Raw genomic sequence first — 23,154 nt, forward strand, 5'->3', positions numbered from 1 at the left:
ATTTTTTTTTGAGAAATCAATGAGTCAAGACTTGTTTTGCCATATATTTAAATATGTTCTAAAGTCACAGCAATTAAAAATGTCCAATACTGATGGATAAGGGTAGTCAGTGAATCAAAATAGATATCTCTGGAAACATATTCTAAAATAGATTTAGATGTATCCAAAATAGTGGATAACAAACTTAAAACAATGGAGAAAGACGCATTTCTTATATCGTGCTAAAAAATCTGATATGTAGAAAAAATAACTTAGAATATTCCCCTCTCACTTCTGATCCAAATTTGGGACAGTTTCTGCTTTCTTACCTATGTAACCACATGAAGAATGGACATTCTTCTGTTAGGTGGCAAGCTGAAACTCCCCGGGACACCTTTATTCACATACAAGATCTTAGAGACCTCTTCTATCTGATAAACCTCCCTTTGGGGCAGGATCGATCAAGGGACAGAGGTGGAGTCATGATGGACAAACGGGTCAGGCCAATTCTAGGTCCCACCTCTCCCAGGGAAGGAAGGAGTGGCACATACCGTAGCTGCCGGCCAAGGGCAGCGAGGCAACAGTGAAAAACTGTCTTTAGTTCCTGATGCAAAGAGCACTCAAGTGGGCGTCTAGGGTGGTGTTCAGTGCTGCAGGAAGGACGTGCATGGAGGGCTTCAGGGATTGACCCACAGTCTGACACGCCGGTGAACCATTACCTGCTAACTGGTGTGGCTCGGCGGTGAAATTCAGCAGAAAGATAGATGCACATGATGGACAGCAGACTAGACAAGGCGCGCAGGTGGCCGTGTTACGGCTCTCCTCCCTGCACCCTCCTGGCAGTAAAAACTGGTGGCAAGTGTCCTTCTCCCTGCTCCAAGGGGCACTGGCTCAACAACCCTTGCCCCGTAGCCATAAACACTCTGATTACAAGTTAGCCTTTTCCTATAGCGCCAAGCCCAGCAGCAAATGTCACAGACAGTAAAACGAGCACATCCCCAAGTCCAACAAAGCAATCCAGCCCCAGCTCACCCTGAGGAAGAAAGACTAGCAGGGAAAGGGAAGGATGCTGAGGGGCGGGGAGGGGAAGGGGGCTAAGATGGGAAGATGTGCCCTTCTGAGTTCTTCTCCCCTTCTCTACCTTCCCGGCAGAGCCAACCCAAACAGGAACAGAGCACTCAGCCGCCAGAATTCCAGCTCCTTGAGGTCCCCAGGGGCCTCACTATCCCAAGGGACCACCTGCAGTTTTCATTTGCTCTTTAATAAGCCCGGTCTGTTTCTTATGGGTAGACGACAGAGACCCAGATTCTTCTGAGTGCCTACCCAAGTCACAGGCCATTTCATCACCTCCTACCTGGGAGCCCGGCTCGTGGGCAGCTTTATTACCTCCAACTGTAACCACAGCTGTGATTGTGTAGGGAGTATTCATCTGACACGGTTTTCTGGTTTTAACTGAAGAGGAAGGTTCTGGAATTAGAGATGGCTGAAATGACAATGGGCCAGGCAAGGGGGAAAATGGGTTTACTCACAGTTCTCCTTCTACTTATTTCATTTTTATGCTATCATCTTTGAAGAAAGACAGTTGTTTTATTTTCTTCCTTCCTCTTTCCCTGGAAGGGGGGACCGGAATAATGGGTAATAGCGATTGCTTTAAATACCCAAGGAAAAGCACTGAAGAGGTCTGAATGAACAGCTTTATCTGGGAGACATAAATGGCAGGAAATGTAATTCAAGTATTATTGTGGATTTTTTCCCCTGATTCCTATTGAAGGTAGTTACCTCACTCTTCCTAGGAAACTATCATCTATCATCTAAGATTTACAGAAAATTCTGGTGCTATGTCCCCACCTAAGGAACCAGTTAAGTATTATTTAGTATGGATGAATCAGATCCCCTGCTCCATCCTGACAGCACACTGTTTCTGAAGGACATCTGTTGAACTTTGGATCTTGACTGAGAAATTTGTCTCTCACCACCCAGCTATGTGACTGAAGGCCGGTCATACTGTCCCTGTGATTCCTCAGGTCAGTGTTGCCACGGGATGACTCATGCGACATATTCATAGTTATTAGGAAAAGCAAAAACAATGAAATTCTTTAGTCAAATATTTTTGAAATGCCTGTTTTAAATAAAATTAAATAAGACTTCTTAGAGTCCCTAATAGGGTTACTCCCAATGTGAGCCTTTAAAGGAAAAATAGCAGGAAATTATTTTTGGTGGTTTAAAACTTTTATTTAAATTCAGAAAATATAAAAAACAAAAAGGTTACTCAAACATGGTGAAAGGGTATAAAGAGAAAAATAAGTAAAGGTATTGCTTCTAACTTAGCCCTGGCAGTCTCACTCCCCAAGGTAATGGCTGTCAACAGCTTCCCATGTATCCTTCCAGAATTTTCTACACACGAGACTGCCGATCTACTCTCCTCTTCAAAATGGAAATACGCTCTTACTACGCCTATGGTTCTTGAACTTGCTTTTATCCATTTGACCTATCTGGATGGCTTTTTAACCAGTTCATGTGGGTCTGCTTAATTGAATAGTAAGGAATCACCCCGGTTTGTTACCGGTCATCCTCAGCTAGATATTCCTTTTCCTTTTTTCCAGTTTCTGTGACAAGCAATGAAAGGCCATAATGAGCACATTTATTCACAATTTATTCATTGGTGCGCTTACGTGAGACCATCTCTAGATAAACTGCTAGAAATAGGACTGCTGAGTCAAAGAGTAAGCACATTTAAAATTATTTCAGATACAGCCAAAGCGTCCTCCAAAAGGGACACTCTCCCCAGTAGCATCGGAGAGGTCGCATGTCTCCGTACTCTTACTAACACTGAGTCAGTTGTGCTAATCAGCCGGGTTGCAATGTATCTGATTTACTGTTAGTGAATTACATGTTAGTGAATTACATGTGAATGTGGCATTTTTGCATATAAACCCAATTTGTATATTCTTTTCCACTGACGTGCCTTTGTCTTGCCCTTCTGGTAAACACGGTGCCAAGCTCAGGATCCCTGCACAGATTAAGACCCTGTCAAACGGTGAATTCAGAAGCTGGTGTGCAGGAAACGCGCCTCGTGTGTCATTTGGAAAACCCACCCGTGGAGGCCGACTCGGTCCATCTCAGAGGGCCCGGGCTCCTGAATTTCCTCGGAGCTGTGGCTCGTGCCTCCCACTTCGCTGACGGGAAGCCTCAATCTCAGGGAACGATGTGTCACGGGAGGAATCAGAGTATTAACGGGACTGTATTTAATTGTTTATTTCCTAGCTTGTCTTCCCTCTGGACTGCGAGCTACTTGAACTTAACGGGCCCTCTTTTGGGATTGGGCTCAGGGTGGGCAATCCACATTTGTTGGATCACCCGAATGAACAGATGGATGGAGGAACAGTTACGTTGTCTGTCCGTCCGCACCCAGGGGGCATGGAGTGGGAGGGGAAACAGGATGGGGTCAGCTCTCCAAGACAAAGCTACAGCGCATTTGCCGTGAGTGTCTTTTGGAGCATATGTATGTATGGAGGCATGAATTTGCCTTTATTTAAATAAAGGGCAGAAGGGAAATGTTAAAAACCAATGCATATGTATGTTGGTAATCCTTGTTATCCCAGGCTACATATGTTTGGATGTCTTCTGTTTAGCAAGATACACAGACATCCTCTAAACAATCCCATATAAGAGGACCATACTGATAGGCGTTTAGTTAAGTATAAACAAGTGTGTAAAACCCCACACGACGAACTGAACACAAAATGAGAATTCCCCTCAAGTTCATACTTCCAATTTTAGAAGATGTTTCCCCAGAGCTCTGGTATAAGGAAATGTATACAAATTCAGGAAATAACCTCCCAGTAAACAATGGAAAATTGTTCACAGAAGAGTGTGTTCTGCCTTCTCCAGCCAGCTGAGAAAGTAAATGACAACATTCACTGGTAATCCAAGCTACTTGAAAAATAAACAGTATATTGCCTATATATTCCACCATATTCCACCATACCGTGCTGGAAGCAAGATGGGGTCAGGGGTGGGAACAGGGGCTGGGCTGGACCACTAAGTATTAGGGAGGCATCCCCAAGTCCTGAGAGTGGAGAGGAAATGGGAGAACGCAAGTTTGAGGCAAATCTTCAAAGTCAACAAGGCTTTCTAGGAGGTAAGGCGATCGGTGGAAAGAACTGACTTATACAGGAGTGGAGGATGGCCCCAAAGGCTGGGTGTGGAGGATGGGCAGGGAGGACTCCTAGTCCCAGGAGTTAGAAGAAAAAATACACATTGCTTACACAAATTCATTTTGCTATTTCTTTTCCTCTTGGACTGGCTTTGGGTCTTATAAAGGGGCTCAAACCAGTCATAAATGGTGAAAGACTTCTACTTGGTATTCTACTTACTAGACTCAAGAAGCCCAGGAACTTAAAGGAAGGCATGGTAGAAGATAGTCAAATACTGGCCTCCAGGCTGGTTGGGAGGATTGTGTGTGGTGAACACCACCTGCTCAGCATCTCTTGGCTCTTCTGTGGCAACAGTGCCCAAATTTTGATTGATGGGATTACACCTCTCCTACTTTGAGCTCTGACAAAAGTGGCCTAGGCTGAAGGGATCAGTGAATCCATTCACCCTGATTGGTTCAGCAGGGGGTCCAGAAGCCAGACCAATCAGCCAATGAGATTCACTTCCAAGAATACTGGTGAGCTTTTGGAAAATGGGCTCTTTTTTGTAACTTGGCACTGAGATGCTTGGTACCACCTAGTGGTTCACCATAAAGAAATCTAAGTCAGCAGAAGGTAGAGACAAGAAACAGACAGAAGCGAAGTCTTTATGATGTTGGTTGAATCAATCCAGGCAGCTTTACTGTCTTAATGTAAAGTCCTACAGCTTCACCCCTAGATTTTTCAGGAACAATACCAATAAATCCCCCTGCCCCTTTTTTTGCAGGAGCCATTGGAGTTGGGTTTTCCGTCACTTACAAGCTTAACAACCTTAAATGCATGAAGTACACTGATCTAGCACATGTGTCCTCACTCCTACGAACATGTGTTTCCTGTGCTTACCTGCCTTGAATCTTTCTTATATCTCCAGTATATCAAGGTTGAATTATAGAGCAGTTTCTTTAAAAAGTTTGACCAAGTAATTATGGGGAAAACTCTTCCTGGTCCTGCTCCATTCTTCTGAGATCCTGTTAAGCTTTAATTTTCTATGAGTCTGTACAAATGGAGGGCCAGTTGGCAGTGACAGCAAGAAGGAAAGCACTTCCTTTCCCTGGCCACACCCTGCTGTCGCCAGGGTACAGACTCCTGGTCCTCAGAGACTAAAACTAGGACTCCAACAGGACCAAGAGGGTGAAACACATTTTTTTTCATCTAAGCTTTCTCAGCTGCTGGGTTTGCTCTACACTTTAGGACCTGAACCTCCGTCCCACTTTGGAGCTTAAACACCGTGAGCTAGTTTGTAGGATGGTGAGAAAACGTACCATAGTGTTGAAGGACCTCTTGGTCTAATTACAGCTCTGCTAGAACACCTACAATGGTTCACGGACCACAGATCTTGGATTCTCGCACTGAAATGGAGAAATGATTCTCAGGTGTCACAGCTCTGTACACACTAACAAGAGCTAAGTGAACATACCCAGAATTGAGACTACTTAGCCTTGTGAAGGTATATTAGGATGGATTCAAGTTTATTCTGAAAATAACATTACTCTTGCCTACATGTATTTTGATGGACATGATCTTGAAAGAACACCTCAAGATATGATCTTGAAAGAGCCCTCTCCAGATTCCTAATAACACTCAAGTTACCCCCATGAAGTGAGCCATGAGTGTGAACGTCATTTGTCATGTGAGCAGCAGTAGGGCAGCTAGATTTCCAAATTCTTGAGCGGCCGGGGTGCTTGATAGCGGCTGGTGGTGGCGGTGCTGGGAGTGCACTGGTAGGGCTGGAGGCACACGTGGACCTTTGAGGGTCTGGAGAACCCAAATCTGGGAAGGTGGAGAGGGGAGGAGCAAATGAAACCTCAAATAACATGTTTGGTGTTATAATCTCATCTGCAGGAAATGAATTTGAAAAGCCAGTTATTTTCAATATGACAGAAAGTATAGGTTGGGGAAGAATATACAAAAGAAGGGCCTCGTTTCCAGGTATGGCTGAATCTCGGTATGCAGAAGGGTGGGTGGTGGAACCAAAGAAGTCTCCGTGGGGAGATGTCATTAGGATCTCCAGGATAGAGATGCTTACTTTTATCAGAAAAGTGAGATTTAGAGACAAAGGAAGTTCAGGCTGAAGTCGTGGTTCTACTTAGAGCTCAGAGCTGTAGCTTCCTCATCCATAAAGTGGGGGGGAAGTGTTTACCTCATAGAGCGTCGTAAAGATGAGATGTGATAAAGCCTGGAAAGCACTTAGTGCAGCTTAATAAAGATTATGGGGATGGAGTCTTCAAAGGTCGAACAAACATCATTCTGGTTCTCCTTTTATTTCTTTGTCCTTTTCAAACTCCTGACCCAGTTGTTCTAAATTCAGGCTATAGAAAACTTCTCTTTGCTTTTTTATTTCTTTTAAATAAAAATGAGTTGTGATGGGGGGAAAGTATATGTTCTTCTTTGTAATTTAAGACCTAATCAGCACATACCCAAGCTGCTATGTGTGCATGTACTCACACAGCAAGAGGGAAGGGGGAGACCCATGGTATCCTCAAACCCTGATACATGTTGTATACGTCGGAACTCAAAACTCATACGTATTTCTACCTCAGGAGGGTCTGAGGTAACTTTCCCCTACTCCCCCTTCTCAGGACTTGGGACTTTGACTTTCCCAACCACAGTTACTACTGAATTGGAAATTCTGATGATCTTTCCAATAATTCTGACCCTTTCAGAGGAATCAATTTCTTAAAGCTTCCCAGTGTGGCAAACCAAGGAGGCAAGACTTCCAGATTCCACCGCAGAGGCAGATCCTTGCAGATCCACAGAATCCCTGTTACAGGGTCCTCAGGAGGTTCTATATGAGGGAAGTTTGCCACTTGGCTGACAACTCCTGTTTGAGTCCGGCGCTCGCCATCATTCCTCACATGACTGTGTTTATTTCCATGTCCGAAAAGCATATCTGGTTTTGTGCCAGAGACCAGTCTCTCCAGAGGCGTTCCTTCGGGCAAGCTATGGAAATAAGGAGGCTAAACCTCAGGAGGCTGATTTTAAATCACAGAATTGTTTCTGCCTTCTTTGAGGGAGCACATATGTTTATTATTGTCCCTTTAAAACAAGGTACATTTTTATATTCCTGTCAGTGTCACTCAAGGATGGCCAAAGACCCAACTAGGAGTACTGGTCAGATGAGACCACGTGCCATAGAACCACGGACAGTTCAGCTCCACCAACATTACGTAGACTTCAAAATACATAGCCTCCAAAATTTTGCAAAACTAAAACAAGGAAAAAAGAGAATATCAGATTAAAAACACTGTTGAAATTTTACTTCCAAGGAATTCTAACTTATTATCATGTTAGGATATATTTTAATGGGGGGCATGGGTTTCTCAGTCGGTTTAGCATCTGACCTTGGCTTGGCTCAGGTCATGATCTCAGGGTCCTGGGACTGAGCCCCGTTGAGCTCTGTGCTCAGCAGGGAGTCTGCTTGAGGATTCTGTCTCTCTGCCTCTGCCCCTCCCTACCCCCACTCACACAACTCTCTCTCTCTCTCAAATAAATAAATAAACCTCTAAAAATATATATTAAAAAGAAATACACCACAGAATTACTTTAAAATGACCCAAACTTATAAAGTATATAGAAAAGTCATGATCATAACACAAAATTATTACAAGATGAGCATTTTCCTCTACTAACCATTAGAAGTCTTTGTAGAAAAGTGTCTGGGGGAGACAGGTGAGTAAGACACCAATAATTACCACGAAAATGAGATCTTAGCATAAACGAGGTAAATTAACATGTACGAAAAGCTTTTTTAAGTCAGTAAGATACCTCACTGGTAGTATGCCAGTGAAATGTGTCACATCCAGTCCACGGGCCTCCTTCCACTTCCTTCTGTCCTCCACGCTGACCGTGGGGGCTCACGCTCCAGACGGCAGAACTACAAGATGAAGGAGAGCTGCCTGACCTGCATGGGACTTTGTGTAAGCTACAATGTGTCAAGCACACTGCCTCTGTAGCTTTAAGATCTGGGGACACGCCTGTTAATTACCCTGACTCCCACCTATTGCCTATTTTGAGTGCGGAACTTTTAAAATAAAATACCTTGGAAATGAACGGATTTAAAGCATCTCATACTTCAGATTTTTGTCTTTTGAACCCAGATTTTTGTCTTTTGTTGTTTTTCATGTTTTGATTAGATCTCATTAATTCATTCTTAATTTACCAAACCTTTAATTGAGAAGTGACGCTGTGTTAAGCAGCATGCCAGGTGCCGGAGATGCAAAGATGAGCAAAGCAAATCCAGTCTTTACATTCACGGACCTCCCAACTTGAAGGAGAAAAAGACTTTAAATCAATGCAGTGTACAGTGACTGACAATTAAAATACAGGGAGCTATAAAAAGACAATTGGAAAACCGAATGAAATGTAGGAGTGACATTTACACATTTACATGCACAGAGAGAACAGAGTGCACAATGGTCTTGAACGGGCAACACCATGGCAGGAATGAGAGGTGTGTCAGGAGGGCTAAGTGAGCTAAGGGAGGGAGGAGCTAGTGAAATTGGGAAGTGCTGGGTCAGGGGTTGGCCAGCTACGGTCCTTGGGCCGGTGACTTGTGTTGGTAAATGAAGTTTTATTGGAACATAGCTGTGCCCAATCCTTTTTATAACATCTGTAGCTTTCACTACACTAGCAGAGCTGAGTAGCTATAGCAGAGACTGTATAGTTCACAAACTCCAAACTAGTCACTCTTTGGCCTTTACAGAAAAAATCTGTGACCCCTGTCCTAAATCACTCAGGACCTTGCAGGTCATGATAAGGATTTGAGATTGAATCCTGTGTGCACAGGGAAAGCAGCAGAGGGCTCTGACTTGGAAAGGGAGTGTTGTGAGCAGACATGTGTTTTAAGAGGATCATGCTGGCTCTGTGAAGAATGAACTGGAAAGGGGCAACACAGAGAGACCAGTTATAAAATAAGGTGGTGTCTTGGCTGTGACAGCGATGACGATAAGGGAGTTCGATGTCTGTTTTGGAAGCAAGATCAGTAGGATTTGGTCATAGATCAGATACCGGGGTAGAGAAGCCAAAGAAACCAAGGACTATTCCTGATTTTTGGCTAAGGAGCTAGGAGAAGGGTGGCTCTGTTTTCTGAAACACAAAGGATTTGAGAAGGGACAAGTTCTGAATTTTGAAGGCAGGCAATTAAGAGCCAGTGTTGCACATGTTAAGTTTGATTATAACATATATAGCTTTTTTTTTTTTTTTTAAAGGGAGTAATGCTAGGCCAGCAAGCATATTCTGAATTCTATTTCCTGTCTAGGGCTGGAATAATCTTTCCTCTATGTTCCTCGTATTAATTCTGTAAAAAAATGCCATAAATTCCATAGATTCTGCCCATTTCAAGAAAGGGGCCATGTTTAGTGGGACAGCATACATTTCAGGATCTGCTTGGAAGAAGCTTTTTCTTTGGCTAAGACCTCCCAAATTAAAAAAAATATATATCTATTTATCCTGAGACACAAGGAGATCTGCAGCCTGTTGCAGCTTTTATGGGCACGGCCAAAAGGAAACACAGAAGGATTTCGATAGTCCATTAATTGGGCCTATGCAGGTCCCTAGAACAGGGGATTTGTCCTAACCATCCCTTGGATGTCCAGGCCCTCGCTGGAGTTCTTCTGTGGTCTGAAAGTCCCATTTTCTTCTGATGACAACCCCTGCTCCCTGCTGTGCCCGCCCAAGGCCACTACTCACCAGCAATGAGCAGCTCTCCCCTACTACACATTGTTACTCCGGCCTACTCATCCTCGTGCCCTCTATGGAATTTGGTGTGTGAAGTGGCATCAGGATTGGACCCTTTTCCCAAATTGAGCAAGGTTTCCCCCCTAACCAGCAGACTGGTCTGCCTCTAAGAATATCACTTCACGTAGTTGGGAAGCCAGGGTCAGCTTCAGATTTCCAACTTGTTCAAAAGGATTCAAAAGGAGTAGATGAAATAGATCTCTGGGCCCCAGGATTTGACCTAAAGCTTTTCTTGGGTTCATCTGGTGCATTAAAGGGAAGTTTCAGTCCTGACGTTATGAAATGTTGCATTTGAATAACCGACACTAATCGGATGGGGAAGATTTTATTTATGATTGTGTCAGAATATTTCTGGCCCTTTCCGCAGAGGAAATTTATTGGTTTACTGTGGACACTCTTATCTCCTTTACTAATAAGACCAGTGGAATTATTCTTTCTGTTATATTTTGACAGGAAAAAAAAAGAGATCGAATCTAGCTTTGGCAAAAGTTTTTAAATCAAAGGGACTATAATCTTTATGATACTGTTAGCTCCTCTTGAGAAGCCATTGTTATGAATATAGACAGTGGAAAAGAAAACAGACATTTTATTTTTGTTAAAAAAGAGTGAATTAGGTTCAGTTGAGCTCAAGGTTCTAAAATGCCCTTCCCATCCCTATTAAATAATGTAAGGATATATAACATCACCAACAAAGATTTCACCAGGCATATGTATAATAGAAATCTATTTCAGTGAGGAAAACTCTATTTTAAATTCAAGGATGCTTCATTCTTATAAACATGAATTTGGAATATTTTATACTGGAGAATTCCCTTAGTCCCATAGATCGGTTATAAATATTAATGGAATTTCAAAATATTCGTTTCAGATACCAATGTTTAATATTCATTTATATTAGGCAGGGAATTCAATGACCTGTCCTGTACACGGATTCTTCTCGTTATCTAAATGAGCACATATATGAAGTCTGTAGGGGCAATGGTCATTAAAACTGGCAGGGCCCACATATGGTCTTTAAAGGGCATATCAAAGCCTTCTCTGCCCACTCAATAGCAAGAAAGTCACTAGTAATAAACCAAAGGGCTTTTTAGGCAAAATTGACTGAATCACATCACATCTGGGCACCGTGATGGATTGGTGCTTCTGGACAGAGTTAAAAATGCTAACTGATATAAAGCATTTATGAAACACAATGCAGCGATTTCCTGGGGTAGGACCCTGCAGTCTGACTCGAAAACCCGCTCTTATATTCATCTTAGCCCTTTGATCTGCTGACGGCTAACTTCAGTGTCTTACTCTTCTAGGATACGCTAGAGTGCAAATTTTTTTGGCGAATAATTCGTATGCAAAAAGTCATCTGAGATTCCATAAAAAGATGGAAGAGTGCTTCTGACTTAATGTTCTCTCAGCTTAACACCTTCTTCAGGTAAAGAGAGATTGTTTACTGGCCCTAATGACGTGTGTGATTATTTTTAACAAAAGAAAATATAACTTCATTAAACTTGTGCTGTTGGCCATTTCTCTCTCATCTCTTTTGCAGAATCAAAGAAGTTTATGTAATGGATAGACCGATAGACCGTAAAATCATTTAGATGGGACAGCAACTGTAAAAATAGCATTTACTGTTCTACTTTGGGCCAGGCTTGGTACTAGGATTTTCAGACATACCATTGCACTCAGCCCCTGAAACACTCCTGGGAGACATTATTAACCTTATATCTATGGTACAGGTAAGCGAAACTCAGATTACAAAACTTGTTCATGGCCAGAGCTCTAAGGTTGAATCACGTAAAAAAGCTGCGATTCCACCATTTTTAATCCACAGAGATTAAAGTCACACAAATGACTCAAACTAACCACAAGAGTTGACTTATAATTCGGAGCTAGGTCTCTGTGAGTGCAAAGACCACTGCATCATGCTGGCTGGTACTGGTTGTTTTTGACCAACCGTGAGAATAAAAACCAAATCATGAATTATACAATAAAGAATTCATCACTCCCCGAGCTTGGGTTCATACGAACTTTTTCGTATGAATTTATGGCGAGGTTCCGATGCAAGACAGCATTTCACTGAATGCCATCAGGATACAAAACAGAGACATAATTGCTAAACTGCGGCAGGGAAATGACACATTTGCAGAAGCTTATCGCATATTTTCTAAGTTCAATATTTCAGCTGGAGCCCAGTTGTTCTCCATCCGAGTATGAAAAAGAAGCATCTTTCACAAAGAGAACAGTGGGATCCTTTGAAGCGTAACCTTGGAAATCAAGGTCTGTGTCACAGGGCATCATTCAAAACAGATGTACATTCTCTAGAGACCATGGTAAATCTGTTGCTGAGAATGCTTGTAGCTCTCTGGGGAGAGAGCTCCAGGTCTTACCGGCAATCCCTCTGATACGGTCCAGTCACCTAGTCCCAGTGTTCAAGGCGTGGTCCAGAGAGCCTCCCAAGGAGGCATCAGATCATTCTGATTGCCAAGAACTCACATGTGTTTTTCAAAGGCTTCCAGATTCAGAAATTACAAAGCTAGCTCATTCATTTTATATGATCCAAAGGGAAGTGCTAACAGATCCCTAGATGGTCTTAGGGGGTCAACAATCGGCTGACTAGCTATTACTTTCCGTTGCCTGCTAAGAGGGTGACCAGGGCCGAGGGCTTAATTCTCAGTGTCAGTGAAACATTAGCTCTCAGGACCAGGGAAGGGCATCTCAGAGCTACACTGAGGATGACAGGCTCGGCAAATTACCGAGCTCCAGGACCACGCTCCTGCTACGCCACGATGTTCGTGTCTATGTCTTATTTTCAGTCTGGATTCAGACAGGAGGGACAGGCTGATGAACAGCGTGCGTGACGGATGGTGGCCTGTACCCTGCTACGGGGGAGAAGCTCTAATTCTGGAGAAAGCACACAGGTTCTGCAAACAGGGCATAACAATTCTTTAGCCCCCAAGGCATTTAGATTGACCTTGGGCGGAATTCTTGACGGGGAGGAAAATGGTGAAATCTCTTCTGAGGGATCTCTAGGCAAAGGCAAGGTCCTGCCTCTCTGGGTGGATGACATCATAGGCCCAGATAAAAATGGGCCAGAATTAAGACCTGTGGAGCGCTCTCCCAGCTCGGCGTCTACACGGCCTCCCAGGACCCGAGGTTCACGAGCTGTCGGAGTCCCGCGCGGCTTTCCAAGACTGTTCTCAACTTGCAGATGAGATGCCTCCGGGGTGATGCAAACCATGCACTGGTCTGGGAAGCAGAGCAGAGCATACCATCCCGAGCCTCGGCTTCCAATGCACAGTGTTGACAGCCTCACTTCAGACCACAGTAAGGATTAACCTCAGGATCCTTCGAAACAGTTCAGTCTCACAGAGACAGCCTTTTCCCAATTCCCCTTCCCCCTCGGCGGGCTGACCTGGTCACAGGTATAACGAAAGCAGCAAGTTGGACTTGGCTTTGTTCGAAGTCCAGAGGATGAGAAGCTCTGTCTTGATTCCAAATCAAGACAAATTTGCGTTCTCGACGCAAAATGTGGGCTTGCCACCCTCCAAGGGCTGGCTCGGAAACTAACCTGAAGAAATCTCACAGTTCCTATCTAATTTCAAGCTAGTTATTTCCCAAAGCGCCTGGACTATGTTGACTTTACTCAACGAGTCCCCAATAAAAAGCCAGCACAGATTTAAAGCCGTTGCTCAATCCAGAGCTGTGTTGGGTTGTAGGGAGCTGTGGGAGCGTCACAGAGTAAATCATCCAGCAAAGACGTTACAAATCCACGCCGTGATCCCTCAGGTCAGGCCAGAGGATTTCCATCATCCAGCTGGCTTTTTCCTCTTCCCCTTCTCTGCTCCTCACCCTCCCCGTTGTCTCAGGACATCTGAAATTTTCTCCTCAATTAGGCAAAGCAATTTAGCCCTCCCTGTTTCCACTCCCAATTGGCATCTCCTCTCTTTCGGGTGCTCGGCAGACAAAAGAACCATCCCTTAAGAGGACTGGAATCACAAATAGCCAAAATTAGGTGTCATTACATTTAATATAGCAGTTTTTCCATCAGACAATAGCTACCCACCTAGTTCTATGACCTTTGTTAGCAGAGAGGACAGAAAGACTATGGCAAGTCCCGCCTGCGCACCTCTGCAGATCTTTCCCCCTCTGCTGTACACTGGCCTTCTTCCTCACCTCCTTACACAGCCAATGCAGGGCTCTCCTCTGCTTTTCCTTTTGAAATCCGCAGCAGTGATGGCAGCCTCAGTTAGTTTCTCGTTGCTTTAGTCTACGACGTGTCAATTTCAGATCCGTACACCATGGCAGGATTCTTATTCCTGCTTCCCACCCCACAAACCATGGGTAAAACCACATTCGGTCACCATCACATCTGGCTCTTGTGTTTGAGACCCCGTCTTACCCAATGTGAGGGTCTTTGGTGAGCCTCCGCGAGACAGCCACAACTTTAGGCCAACAGCCCAGGTGAAAAGGCAGAGTGCAAGGCAGGCAGACCATGGAGGTGGAAAGTTGAAAAAAAAAAAAAAGGACTGAGGATAGTCAATGTTTAAGACTCACTTCTTAGTGTGGCTGCTCCGTAAATTTATGATTTGTCATTGTTTGCAGTTACGGAAATGCCAGGAAGCTATGGGCTCCAGACTTCCCTTACCCTTCTGCTCACTGCCTCCTGGACATTTCATGACTTACTTGTATGGAACCTTTTAGCAGTTCCAGGAGAAAGTTAAATAATAGGCTGGGCTAAAGTTTCTGATTTATTCATGGATTTAAATGTTGGATGGCTCCCACCTCTCCTTTCTTCCCCTAAAGAAAGAAGAGTATGGCTTCACGTTGACCAAAGGTCTTAAGTGTTCTTGTAAAAGCTTATGATGTTGTCACAAGGCAACACAACTCTCTGGTTTTGATTACAGATGGGAGTTAATGGTCTTTGTGTTGCGTCCATCCATTTATACTTAGGAAGACTCTTCCTTGACTCCAAGTCACCAGTCCCAACAGAGCCTCTGTCTCTCCTGCCTTCAGAAGTCCTCATTAGAGCAGACCACGGACCTTCGCTTTGGGAGGGTGGGGACTAAGAGCCCCTAGCTCTTAGCACAGTGCCTGGCACACAGAGGCAGTCAATACACATTTGTAAGTAACTGCTCAAGAAATTGGGAATGGAAACATACAAATCAAATATGTGTGAGTTCAGTTATTCTGCAAGAAATGTCCATAAAATATTTTTCCCAGTAATACTCTCCACAGGATATTTTTAAAGTTTGCTTTTGATGTTCTATATTTTGCTGCTTTTCCAATTTCCCTCCATCTCTGGCATTGATTTTCCTATGAGTTAATTTGCTTGGCAAGTGGGAGGGCACGTGCTAAGTTGGATGTAAATCGTTCCCCTTGAGGAGAGCTTGATAGGGAAACCAGAGGCTGAAAGGGATCTGCTGTTTGTTTTTACTTTGTGTGCAAGTGTTCTCCTTACAAGATGGGTTTGGTAATTTCATTCTCTGAAGAAAATCCTTTTTGTTTTGAGAATTGGCAAATATTATGTGAAATGAGATCAGTGTCTTTTATGATTTTTCCCTATTGATTTAAGTGACAACAGAAGACATTTAGTTTTATGTGTATGTGTATACACACATAGAAACACACATACAGTTTTTCTTTTTTTTTTTTAATTTTATTTATTGGGGTGCCTGCGTGGCTCAGTGGGTTAAGCCTCTGCCTTCGGCCTGGGTCATGATCTCAGGGTTCTGGGATTGAGCCCTGCATTGGGCTCTCTGCTTGGCAGGGAGATAAAATAAAATAAAATCTTTAAGATTTTATTTATTTATTTGACAGAGAGAGAGATCACAAGTAGGCAGAGTGGCAGGCAGAGAGAGGGGGAAGCAGGCTCCCCGCCGACCACAGAGCCCAATGCAGGGCTTGATCCCAGGAGTTGATGGAACAAACAGCTCTGTGAAGAACATTTCTGCATCTTTTATAAAGCAGCTGTTGGAGGCAACACATGTTACACTCCTGTTGGTACTCGAGGCTCCCTAACCATACAGTCTTGGCAGGTGTACATTCCATGTGATGAAGAAGTTTGCTCCTGTGTTTGTTTCCTTTGGTGATGAACTGAACTGATTCCTTTGATGAGTTATCGAAAGTCATGTAATCATAGTCCTTGGCCATCCACATTTCTAGAATTGCAGATTGTGTTAATCTCCTTGGGTTGCTGTCTACTGGCTATTTGACTCTCATTAACTCTCGTCCAGATGGTGGACACGGAAGGAGGCTAAAACTGTGACCAACAATTTTCAGGGTAACATATATCTTACTTATTAAGGCCACGCAGCCTCCTATCTGCACTGGTATCAGAGGGCTGTTTTGCCAAAGGGAAGCCTTCTCATCTATGCCCTTTGCTTTGGAAAATATAATATCCATGTGCAAGAATGGTAGTCTTAGTCATAATAACAGGTGCCAGAGATACTGTCTTATAACTTGCTAAGTGCTGTATGGAGCTCTTTCCATGTTCAAGCCATTTCATCCCCACATATTTGGGGCTGGTATTGTTTTCCTCATCATATTGACCAGTAAATAGATAGTACTTTGTCCAAAATCACACAGCTAGTAAGAGATAGAACTGAGTTGAATCTAAGAAGTTACTCTTGGCCAGGCTGATTCCAAATATAAGATCTTAAGAGGGCTCTCTGAGATCGTGTTGGGAGATATGAAATAATATCTATCTATCTATCTAACTATCTATATCTATCTATCTATCTATCTATCTATCTATCTATCTATCTATCATCTCCCCCCTTGGTTCCTGGCACAGAACTCTTAAAATCTTGGTAATTTCCTAAGTGATAAGAGCACTGAAAACATCTTCTACTCTAATCTTTGCTCTTTGATCCTAGTTCCTAACAAAGAGCTCTTGTTATTTTGGAATTTCTTGGAATTTCTTGAGGGACAGCAGTATGTTTTGTTCTAATGAGGCAACCCTTGGGGGTTCCAGGCTGGCTTCAAACTTCTTCCATTTCTAAAAAAAATCAGTATTTTTCTATCGATGGCTTTCCTACCAGCCTTTGACTCCCCTTCCCTGGCCTGCGATTCCCTTCCAGGTTTGAGGCACACATGGTGATACCACATCAGGGTTTCCCAAGGGTGTCTGGGGACACCATTTCTCTCAGATATTAATAGGTATGGTGCTCAGATAAAATACCCCTGGTCAAATACCTTTGGGAAATTCTAGATTAAATGAAATGAGAAGGTTTTTTTTTTTTTTTTTTTAATAGGAATGTCTTTTAGTAGGGCAATTATGACTGGAAACTCTTTAAATTCTAGGTAAAGTTGGGAGCATTTTGCAAACTGATATGATGACAGAACCCCTTCTCAAAGAGCTTATCAAGGACCTGGTGTTCCATTGAGCTCTTTCTGGGAAATACAAACCAAAGGACAGTGGCTCCTGCCCCTCACTATCGGTAGCTGAAGCTGGGCCTAACATGTCTTGGAATTTAGTCCTCCTGCCTAAGGAGACTTGGCTTCTCGCTGTAGCTTTCTGTGTGTACTGCCTATCCCCGACATCTGACAAATGACTACTCCTTGACCTTTGTCCTGTCTGGGCCACGAATCCTTCATCCTCTGGCTCTCTTCAAGACCTAACAACAGACCGTGTTTTGTGGACTCAACCCTGCCACTTTTTATCTTGTTGCTGCCTTACCTCCACAGCACAAAGACTCTCCCTGTCATTAGTGGAGCGCGTGTGCGTACAGTGTTCTTTCTAGATTGGATCGCACGCTCCAGCGGCAGGGTGGGTGCAGGGTAGTGTTAGTAACATAAAGACACAACTCTTACCGGTCTATCTAAATATAGCGCCAATAAAACACAGCAGAGTTAGGCTATGTGGACATTTTTATCGTGTCAAGTCCACTAGACACTCTTAGCACCCTGGCCCCAGGTAGTGTGGGAAAAAAAAAAAAAAAAAAACCTAGTTGAAAGGCAAGGCAGTTAGATTTTATGTTAGGGGATGCCATTACTGGAGGCCTCCCACAATTTAAAACTCGCATAATCCAAGATTAATTTTCCATAAAACTGGCGAAGAAAGGCAGACATTTCTTGGCCGTCTGAAGAGGTCCGGCTGGAGCGAAAGCATGGCTTCCGATCCCCCCAGCCTTCCCGCTGAAGCAGGAAGAGGTCTAAAGAGGTCTAAAGACCTCTGTGGTTGTTAATACAAAAAAAAAAAATTTTTATTTCTCTTATTTTAGATGCTGCCCATCATGGAAGGATTTATGTATATGCTCGTGTGGTGCTCTTTGAAATCTGCGCAGCTCTTTAACGAATGGTGACCACGGTGTACTCGGGGAGCATCACTCACTGCCCCCTCCATCCGCACGGTGATTTAATCTGTTAGGACATATGACTGCTGTTGCTTTCCATGCGCCTCTCACGGTAGAAAATATCACTCTGTCCTACAAATGGAAGCCAACTATTTCATCTGGCCTCACCCAAAGAAACCGGAATCTATAGGATGTTGGAACGATGGCTATCCTGAATTTACTGTAAGGTATTTTACTCTCCAAAATGTCACCTAGATTTAGGGGATTTTCAAAGATAACTTTGAATCTACACGATTCTTCTCTTTATGTGTCGACGTTAGAACTTTACCTCCCATACACCATGTGACTTTACTTGAAAATGATGGGCACTGTGTACCACTGACCTAGCATCCGCTACTCCCTTCTCTCCTCCAAACAAAACCCTACTTTATTCAGGTATCTACCCCTCATATGACCTAAGGAAGATGATCCTAACAGCAATTCCAGGAATGAATCTTGATCCGTCTGGTTCATTGTGGCAGTCCCAGCCCCTCCTGCCAGTGAATGATGGGTTTCAGACTGGTCAGGTAACCTAATTCTGACCTATGACATACAAGGTAAAGTCAGTGGAGGGGGCTTGGGAAAGAATTCCTTGATTCTTAGAAAGAGACAGAAACAGAATGGTCCCTCTTCTCCCTGAGCACGTTGGTGGGTTTGGACATGATTCCAACAGTTAGTGCATCTTGTCATCAATCCTCTGAGGAAGAGTGAAGAGAGCAGAGAAGGATAACTCTAGATCCTTGAAGCTATTGCTCAGGTCTTAAACCGATCCTTCCTGCTGTCTCCTGTCCGACGTCTTCCTCTTAGATCATGTCTTGGTAAGCTTGGACTGGCATAACAGAATGCCATAGACCGCATGGTTTCAACAGTAGAAATGTATCTCTCTTCCCTCCAAGAGTCTGGGAAATTCAAGATGAAGGTTCCAGGCAATTGGGTTTCTGGTAAAGCCTCCCTTCCTGGTTGCACAGAGCCTGCTTTCCCCCACCTTCTCACGGTCCTCATACCACCTACACTTGTTATGTGCACAAGGAGACAGAACTCTCATCCTCATTCTGTAAGGCCACCAATCATCCCAGATCAGGATCCCACCCTTATGACTTCATTTAACCTTCATTACATCCTCAAAGCCCTATCTCCACATGTAACACCCAGGAGATGAGGGCTTCAACACATGAATTTTGGAGGGATACAATTCAGTCCACAGCACATAATCTAACAAATGACCTCATGTTGTCTAAACAAGTTTAAATTGGTTTTTGTTATGTATTACTGAATACTCCGTAACCAATATTTCATATCTTATGAAGCCGTACACGAAGGATAATGTCTAATTCATGACATATAACACGAGCGGGTCAAGGGCTATTTTTTTTCTCAGAACAAAGCGGTTGTAGAGTTAAAAATGGTTAATCCATTATTGTTACAGGACATTTCATGAACTGCTGATTGTACATATATGTGAGATCATGTTAACATAAACAGTCTAGCCCTGGGGGAGTTTTAAGTTATAAAGGAAACATTTTTCTAAGATCATGTGCTCTGATACAAAAACCATACTCCAGCCCGGTTCTATCATTCTAAAGTTCTGGCAGGCCAGGAGACATTAGTTGGTGATTTTATCAAGCAAGACTTCTAACTAACAGCTCGGTGAAACCATCACTGCACCGTATAACACAACAACGCATTGAAATGACAAGCCCCTGCAAGGATGTAATCGTTTGCAATCATCACGGCGTATTCTTGAAAAAGCAGTTATCTTAGGGCTCCCTCTCATCCTGCAACGGAGGAGACACTTTCTCCTTTATTCCTGAGATGAGCATTATGTTTATTCTTGCAATTTGAATCTAATTTTAATAATGACCTTCAGCAAGAAGGGCGAAGTGTAGATTTTAGCCCATTCTAGGGAAGAGTTTATGAAACGTTTTAGCTGTTATTTTCATCCTATTGTACACACAGTAATTTTATGCAGTCTTCTGGAGGAAAATTAAATAAATAACATTATAGTGAAGTGAAGGATTTTCATATCATAGCAAAATTCACTTTTTATTTCTAGCCTGGGAAGTGGAAAGAGCAGCACTTAGCAAATTAAAAACAAAACAAACAAACAAACAAACAAAAAAAAAAAAACAAGGCCAAACAAACAGAAAACAAACTCCACCAAGCCACAAAGGAGGAGAGCTACTTCTGCATATAGATGGACCCACATTAAAGCAACAGAACTTGGGCCACTTCGAAATCTTAAAACTTCTGACACTATGTTCACGGACTCATAATACAAACCATGTGGTGAATGATTTTTCTGAAAAACTTTGCTGGTTTCACTGTGTATTTTATTATTGGCCAAATGTGACATTAAATTTTATCCCCTGTGGCTTGGAGTTAAATGCTTGCTCTGTTCAGAATGGCAACACTCAATTAAACAGCATTTTTCATGATCTACACCCACCATTGTTACTGTATTTAAGGGAAATAATGGGGGTACTGACCTATATTGCGTTTCTTATTATCAATGGAGATGAAGCGTATGCAAGGATTACTGGTGATGTACTGCCCAGCCCAAGGGACATCAATCTTCGTGCCAGCTTCATAAAAGAGGCCCAGAGCGTAGCGAGAGGAGTAGCTCACAGACTCCAGTTGCCGCCTTTGGCATTCACTAATTACTGTGGAAGAAACAGTACAGGGCATTAAACTTGAAAATATCATCTTTCCTTTGAGTGCATCGAATATAAAAGTCCTCTAAACAAGTTCCAACGGGGCCCCTTAACTCTGTCTCACTCACAATGGGTTTTTAAAGGTAGCGCCAAACAGCATCAGCTCTAATTTCTTTTGGCAGTGATTACTGACCTTGGCACAATTGTTTTTAACCAAACTGAAGATCCAAACTCTTTAGAATGGCATTCAAGGCTCTCAAAATCTGGCACCAAGTTGCTTTTCCAGCTTTGGATCCCAGTTAGTACCCTGGGACTGTCTGGCGTCATTATACGTCAGATACTGGGCACTTACTAGGTGTCTGAGTCCTTGCCACACACTTGATAAAGGCATTTCAGTCTGTCCTAACAACAGTTGAATAAAGTCAAGCATTTCTCGCAACTTCCAGGCCGGAAGGCTAATGCACTATCCCTGATAACCTCTTAAATTCTTCCATGTCATATAAGGATTTGTCGGTCATCTTTCTTGCAGTGGATTATAACAATTCCTTAAGCACGGTGACCACACCTTAGGCATCTCTGTCATAAGCCTCTACCCTACTCTGTTTCACGCATCCCCAAAAATAAAATGATAAGGGAATGAACAGAAAGGCAAACACAGACACACATAGTTAGTTAAAAAGCAGGAGGTAAATCATCAATCCCCAAATGGTAAAAGACCAGGAAAGGAATTAGGCAGGTCTGGGTTCCAATTCTGATTCCACTATGTGACATCGGTCAAATTACTTGTTCTAAAGTAGTCTATAGTCCTCTTGTCTGTAGGCAGCAGTAACAGTATGTCTTGAGGATCACATCAAATAACGGGTAGCACAGTGGTTGGCATAGGACACATGTTTACCAAATAGCCACTTTTTCTATTATAGAGAAGAAAATATTTGTTCCAACTGGGATGGGGAAGGAGGTGATTTCCCTCACTTCTCAGTCTCCATCTGTCTTCCTACCTGTCATGGAATTGCTTGTTCATATATGCACAGCATTAAGAATCTGGGTTTCACAGAAGGCCACAATTCTATTCTGAAGACTTAGGCTGGTTTAGATAGGAAACATATACAATTTTTTTGTGTAAATATAGAAAACTGTCCTAATGTATAACAGGAAGGATAGGCAGACCTCAGGGATGGGCAGTATTTTAGCTAAACCTTAGGGAAGTGGCTTGAGGAGGTAGGGAGAAGGTAAGAAGGTTATTCAATGAATTATTTAAGCACGCTAATAATCCTATACATTATTATAGCATATTCTTGGTTACAGAATATTTTTAGAACTAAGACCTCACAGGATCTTCACAAAAGCCTTGCAAATTAGGTGTTTTTACCAACCTTGTTTTCCATCCCTAGGAAGCTGATATTCAGAGGTTAATGAACTGACCCTGAGTCACACAGCTTCCAAGTGGTGTGGCCAATGAAACCAGAACTCCCGCACTAGAGTCACATATATATCCTCTTTATTCCATGCTCTCCCTTCCTGAGCTGTAATCTGAGCTCCCAAAATGTGTTCTATGCAACTAATGAATCGTTGAACACTACAACAAAAACTTACGATGTCCTATGTGTTGGTTAACAGAACATCATAAAATAAATAAATAAATAAATAATTTTTTTAAAAAATGAACTTTGGCATTTCTTTGTCCTCTGACATGAATGGTTATTTTTTTACTGACTTAGAAGTAACGGCATCATCGTGCCCTCTAACCATCATTGTTTGCCTTATTAAAAGCCTGAACTACTTGATGAGCAAATGATCTGACACTGGCCTTGTTATACTCAGCGTCTCTTGGGGTTCATTTTATTATTTAATTTGCTGCTACAGTTACGGCTTGATGTTACGCTCACTGCTTTCCGAGAGGGAGGAGGGGAAGGGTGAGATTCTTTATGGCAGTTGAGTACTTGCGGGCTTATGGCTCTTTCTCATTTTTTCAATTAAAAACCAAAGCAACGGGCGCCTGGGTGGCTCAGTGGGTTAAGCCTCTGCCTTCGGCTCAGGTCATGATCTCAGGGTTCTGGGACTGAGCCCCGCATCGGGCTCTCTGTTCAGCAGGGAGCCTGCTTCCCCCCTTCCCTTTCTCTGCCTGCCTTTCTGCCTACTTGTGATCTCTCTCTCTCTGTCATATAAATAATGAAAATATTTAAAAACAAACAAACAAACAAAACAAAACAACCACTAAAGCAACAAAACCATGTCCTCAGCTGCATGGTCACTGAAAGGGCCTAAATC

At 43.0% G+C, this 23,154-nt stretch overlaps 1 protein-coding gene across 3 annotated transcripts in view; it reads right to left on the reverse strand.

The window, feature by feature from the left end:
• Window positions 1–23,154, reverse strand: part of RNLS (renalase, FAD dependent amine oxidase) — a 269,551-nt gene that overhangs the window by 58,074 nt on the left and 188,323 nt on the right. For 2 of the 3 annotated variants that reach the window (XM_032883033.1, XM_032883032.1), the window contains exon 5: window positions 20,722–20,895. In XM_032883033.1, coding sequence (XP_032738924.1) covers window positions 20,722–20,895 — 174 coding nt within the window. Of the gene's footprint in view, window positions 1–1,526; window positions 1,679–20,721; window positions 20,896–23,154 lie in introns of those variants that run through there. The other variant, XM_032883034.1, reaches the window with a different exon arrangement.

The sequence above is a fragment of the Lontra canadensis genome, unplaced genomic scaffold (assembly GCF_010015895.1).
Source record: "Lontra canadensis isolate GAN:19392208 unplaced genomic scaffold, GSC_riverotter_1.0 scaffold85, whole genome shotgun sequence".
Classification (NCBI taxonomy): Eukaryota; Metazoa; Chordata; class Mammalia; order Carnivora; family Mustelidae; genus Lontra; species Lontra canadensis.